At 43.3% G+C, this 6,000-nt stretch overlaps 1 protein-coding gene across 2 annotated transcripts in view; it reads right to left on the bottom strand.

Annotated features, from left to right (window-relative positions):
- Positions 1–1,348: 1,348 nt before the first annotated feature.
- LOC140385713 (uncharacterized) overlaps positions 1,349–6,000 on the bottom strand; it is a 127,688-nt gene continuing 123,036 nt past the window's right edge. For both annotated transcript variants that reach the window (XM_072468158.1, XM_072468159.1), the window contains 2 exons: positions 3,075–3,197; positions 1,349–1,494 (listed from right to left, as the gene is read on the bottom strand). In XM_072468158.1, coding sequence (XP_072324259.1) covers positions 1,480–1,494; positions 3,075–3,197 — 138 coding nt within the window. In that variant the 3' untranslated portion in view covers positions 1,349–1,479. The remainder of the gene's footprint in view (positions 1,495–3,074; positions 3,198–6,000) is intronic.

Raw genomic sequence — 6,000 nt, 5'->3', positions numbered from 1 at the left:
CAAGTCCCAATCCACTTTTGAGCATAAAAATAAAGGTTAACAATACAGTGCAGCACTGAGGGAGTGCTGCATTGCCATCTTCTGGAGGGGACATTAAACAAAGGCCCCATCTGCCTGTTTGGATGGATATAAAAGATCCCATGGAGTTATGCCTGGTATCCTGACCGATATTCATCATTCAATCACATCACAAAAAACAAACATATCATTATCACATTGCTGGTTGTGAGAGTTTACTGTGTGCAAATTGGCAACTATGTTTCCTACATTACAACAGTGACCCCGCTGCAAAAGTACTTTATTAGCTGTAAACCAATTTTGGGATGTCTGGTGGTTGTGAAAACTGTTTTTAATCTTAAAGTTCTGCTGCTAATTGTCAAATCACTTGAACAGAACAAATTTAGAATCCCTGTTAAGGCATAAGCATGTCCAGTTATCGCTGGAAAATATTCAACACTGCTCCTCTCAAAAGGTGCAATAGGTCAATAGATGAACATCAGGTCGGGGGAGGGAGGGGGGGAAAACAGCACAAGGAGAAGGTATGAAAGAATCAGCATGGCAACATGACCAATGTACTGCTGAATTGAAAATTGTCTTTTGCACTATCATTGAGAAGTTCTTGGGAAGTTGCCTAGCAAAGGGAAACGATTCCACCTCGCCATATGCCCTCGCACATGGATGAACGCTGACAAGTGAATGTCTGCAAGGCTATTCTGCCATGGTGATGCCTCAGAGCTTACCCCAAACATGTCCAAACAAAACAAAAAGTAGGGTTCAAATCTGAGATCCACCTGTACCCATGGCTTACCAACTGGCTGGACGATCTCATTCAATCACCGGGGGCAGCTGGGGCAGCAAGTTTTACAAGATTATTGAACCATGAAGGCCATCACCAGCTCACATCTCACTTTGGAAAGAAAGAACCAACCTGCTTTATAGGATACCTTTCACAATCTCAGAACATCTCAAAGTGCTTTACAGACAAAGAAGTATTTTTGAAGTGTAATCTCTGTTATAACCTTAGAAATATGGGATCCAAATTACTCAAGGCTGGGTCCTACAAATAGCAATTAGATAATCACCACGCCATCCACTTTAGTGATGGTGGTAGAGAGATAAATATTGGACCGGGTAGAATTCTCCTGTTCTAATTGTGCCATGGGATCTCCACATTCACCTGAAGGGGAAGACAGTTTAACATTTCATCTGAAAGACAACACCTCAGTCAGTATTGCACTGAAGTCTCAGCCTGAACTATCTGTTCAAGTCTCTCGAGTGGAACTCGACAATCTTCATTTGTACCCTTACCTTCCCCTTGTTCTTTCAAACAAATACAGGCAAGTTCTGGTTTGGTTTCTATAGTCTGACTTTATTAGTGGTATAACAGATGCAAACTTGTATGATTTACAGTTTGGTTATAGTTTATAATGTTGATAATATCCAGTGATTATATATAGAAATAGATCTTCTTTTTGCAGCTTACATTGTTAATTCCTAGAGGAAATAAAAAAAATATGTAAATGGTTGTACTCGTAATAAAGATTCATGTCTAACTCACCTCCTCCGATGGCGCATAGCTGACTGTCTAATCCACGTAACGTCATTTTGACCCCAACCACTTGGAAACAACTGAACATATAGGCAGTTTAAAAAGAAAATAGATTTGAAGTGTTTTACCCACTCATATCTGGGCTGGATCCCTCTGGATTCAATATTAAGCACAGTAGCCTTGTGGATAGCACAATTGCTTCACAGCTCCAGGGTCCCAGGTTCGATTCTGGCTTGGGTCACTGTCTGTGCGGAGTCTGCACATCCTCCCAATGTGTGCGTGGGTTTCCTCCGGGTGCTCCGGTTTCCTCCCACAGTACAAAGATGTGCAGGTTAGGTGGATTGGCCATGATAAATTGCCCTTAGTGTCCAAAATTGCCCTTAGTGTTGGGTGGGGTTACTGGGTTATGGGGATAGGGTGGCAGTGTTGACTGTGTGTAGGGTGCTCTTTCCAAGAGCCAGTGCAGACTCGATGGGCCGAATGGCCTCCTTCTGCACTGTAAATTCTATGATGAAATTCTATGATTAACCTGCAAGTGCCAAAGGCATCAAGCAGGATCCTTCATTAAATATGCAAATAGATGTTTAACTCTAGCCACACGAGGAAGCCACTAGAGCTATCCTGCCTGTTAAGCACTTAGCCCAGGAGGATTGAAAGCGGAGTACGTTGTTTCAGGTAAATTTTCTTACATTCCATGGGCCGCCAGCGGGAAGGTTCCCCTGGCCCCACAAGGAAGATTTAGGCCTCCTCCTGCCCTGGACTCATGCCTGCATTCCCTACCCCAGCCAATCATATATCATTAGCCCTACTCCATGTTCTCCCTGTTCCTATACTTAGCTGAGAACCAGTGGGCAACCCTTAGCAGTCTGCTTTTCTGGAGATGCTTCTTGCCCACCCCCGCCACCTGGTCAAGATGGGAATCAGCATTCAACATGCTAATGATGCCAGTGGTTTAAAGCAGCAGGTGGCATTCCAGCCGATGGTTAAAGTCCCACTACGTATGGAATGACTTTCTCAGGATGTGGGGAACACACCAGCAAAGCTTCATTTATTGCCAAACCTGGACAGCTATTTGATCGTACAACTGGGTGCCCCGAGAGGGCATTAAGCATCAACCAGGCTGGGATACATAGAAGTTCCCCTCCCTGGAGAGAATTACATAAATCAGTTGAAATTCTAACAATCGAATAGCTTTCGTTTTGATTTCCTGCTGTTGAGAATTTCCAACATTTCCTGTTTCTATTTCAGATTTCCAGAATCAGTAATATTTTCCTTTATTTTCAGGATGGCCCCAGACTCATCTCAACCAACTTTAATCACAGTCACAGCAAGGAGACTTTCAAACTCATCAAGCTGAGCCAAGCTTAATCCAGTTTCCAGAGATGAAGGACCAGGCCAGAGTCCAAACCCACTATACCATCCAATTCACCTTCTCCACACAAACAAGCTTGCCAAGTCATTTCTTTTCTGAAGACAAGAATAACTACGAGGCGAATATAAAACAAAAATGGGGAAAGTATCTCACCATTATAGCGTTGACAATATCGTTCTTGTTGTGCCTGAGTGCCCGCACAGCTTTTCCTCTTGAGACGTTTGCTTGGGCCATCACCAACTCTATGTCTCTCGCTTCGAGTCCTGTTTCATCCAGCTGAAATATGGTAAACACAGAACATTTACCCATGGAACATTCCTACCTTAAGTAGGGAGTGCATGAGGGGAGTTGATGCTGGGGGTGAGGGAAGATGTTTCTCCTGGCTGATGAGTCTGGAACTAGGGCTCACAATCTCAGGACAAGAGGTCAACCATTAAGGACACAGAAGAAGAGAAATGTTTTCATTCAAAGTGTCTCCAGGGGTGCTGTGGATGCTTAATACAGAAAAGACTGATAGATTGTAGATGCTAAGGGAACTAAAAGGTTATAGTGATAGTTTGGGAAGGTGGAGCTGAGGAAGATGATCAGCTGTAATATTGAATGTCAGAACAGGTACAAAGGGCCCGTTCCTTTTTCTGGTGTTCTTATGTTTTTCCTAACAAGCACATTGTTCCTTACTGTGCATTAAGGACCAATGGTTATCTCGAGCTCAATTTGTTTTCTTTCAGTGAATATATAAAGGCTTGTGAACCAAGTTGACGCCCTCCCTCTTCTCTTTCAGTCAGTATTGGGAATCCAACCAACCCTGGATTTGATGGATGACATCATATGCCCTCCACCATGGTGAGCTTGATGGCAGAAGTGTAGTGGGACAGGTGGGGACCCTGCCACATTCCTATCCTATGCAAGTCCATGGTGGCAAGTCCATGATGGCCATTTTTCCCCACGGTCAATTGAGGCACTTAATTAGGAATTAATGCCATGCAGAGAATGGGGTGGGAGGAGGGAAGAAAATGTCCCTTGGGCCTGCTGAGAGCCACACACCTGCATTAGTGGCCAACATACCCTCTGCCCCATAACCCCCTTCTGCCATCACTCACCTGTGCTTGCGTCTCTCCTCGATCAGAGAACTCAGTACAGCAGCTACAGCCTCCCTGGTTGTGTTGCTTAACACTAGAGCTGCCAGCCTTTAATTGTTCAGTGGCCACTGGCCTGTTATGTGCCTGAGCAGGTTAAGAGGAGACTTAATAGAGGCATACAAAATGATCAGGGGGTTGGATAGGGTGGACAGTGAGAGCCTTCTCCCGCGGATGGATATGGCTGGCACGAGGGGACATAACTTTAAACTGAGGGGTAATAGATATAGGACAGAGGTCAGAGGTAGGTTCTTTACGCAAAGAGTAGTGAGGCCGTGGAATGCCCTACCTGCTACAGTAGTGAACTCGCCAACATTGAGGGCATTTAAAAGTTTATTGGATAAACATATGGATGATAATGGCATAGTGTAGGTTAGATGGCTTTTGTTTCGGTGCAACATCGTGGGCCGAAGGGCCTGTACTGCGCTGTATTGTTCTATATTCTATGCATTGGGCCTTCTCGAAAGGTGGAGTGTGGGGCGGGGGGGGGGTGGCGGCGGCGGCGGCATCATCTCCACAAGATTTCGCCGGATGTCAGGCAGGGATATTGAGGAAACAGTTGAAAACTGTTGACCACTACAAAGGAACAGCAGCCTTTAATTTTTTTAAATTATTTGTTTCGATGTGGACATTGCTACAAGGTAACTTCTAGTCACCCTTAGCAGATGCCTAAATTAAATGAATTAGGTTAAGAGAAAAAAGTTTTTCTTTCATAATGTCCATGTGAACATTATGCAACTGTAGCATAGGAAGATTCAATAATTTATAGGAATGGTGAACATTAGGCCCAACCGTTGATTTTTTAATTAATCATCTACTTGCCCTCTTGAATCCTACAAAGCCAATTGCCTTGACCCTACTTATTTAGTCCATTTTGCTGTCCTTCCTGAGGTGACCCTCCCACATGTATGTTGCCCTTTGGGTAAAAAGGATATCTCCTCCTAATTCCACCCATCCTCCACCTGCCCCAATCTTTCCTTCTCACTCCACACTTCCTCACTGTTATGTCCTTTGGAATTTGACCAGCTACCATGGTGACCAAGTTAGAATTAGAGGTCAAGAGTTTATAAAGGAATCCATTCTAGACAAAACAAATCCATTTATATTAATTTTACTTATAAAATGGAACCCAAGATACTGCAAGTGTTGCTGAGAGGCAATACGTTATTTGTAGAATGTCAATAAATCAATAAGGCTGTATATGTCGTCATACAAAATAACCTTGGATAATTCTAATCTAATCGATACATCTATAAGTTAATTCTTAACACAAATAAAAAAGATAGTTTATGTCATGGCTTGAGATTTTTAAGCCTTTAGTATATTTTGCTACTAATATAGAAGATAAACCGAGAATGAAGGTCATGGGGGAGGTAATGCCTTTCGGTTGAGCTAAGGAGCAAATCCATTGTAATGAGAGATCAAAAGGAGAAAAGAGAGGGAGGAGAAAAGCTTACCCTCAACTGGCTATACTGTGCCTTCTTCTGCAACAAATCATCTCTTGTAACCTGTGTTGACTGTGAGTGTGTTTGTTCATTTAACCCTTAATAAACTTGCAAGTATTTGATGCTGTTTCAAACTCATTCTTGACACAATGTGGAGATGCCGGCGTTGGACTGGGGTGGGCACAGTAAGACGTCTTACAACACCAGGTTATAGTCCAACAGGTTTGTTTCGAATCACTAGCTTTCGGAGCACAGCTCCTTCCTCACCTGATGAAGAAGCTGCGCTCCAAAAGCTAGTGATTCAAAACAGATCTGTTGGACTTTAACCTGGTGTTGTAAGACTTCTTACTATTCTTGACACAGACACAGGATTACAGCTTCTGTTCCCAATAATCACCCTTATCCGGAAACTTGTTTTTAGATCTCTTGCTAATCTTGAGATTGGCTGATGGCACCTCCTTCAAGAATAACCTTTCTCTCGCTTTCAATTTTTGATAC

This window comes from Scyliorhinus torazame, chromosome 11, assembly GCF_047496885.1.
Source record: "Scyliorhinus torazame isolate Kashiwa2021f chromosome 11, sScyTor2.1, whole genome shotgun sequence".
Classification (NCBI taxonomy): domain Eukaryota; kingdom Metazoa; phylum Chordata; class Chondrichthyes; order Carcharhiniformes; family Scyliorhinidae; genus Scyliorhinus; species Scyliorhinus torazame.
Note: the sequence above shows the minus strand (reverse complement) of the source record. Positions and strands in the feature narration are given on the sequence as shown.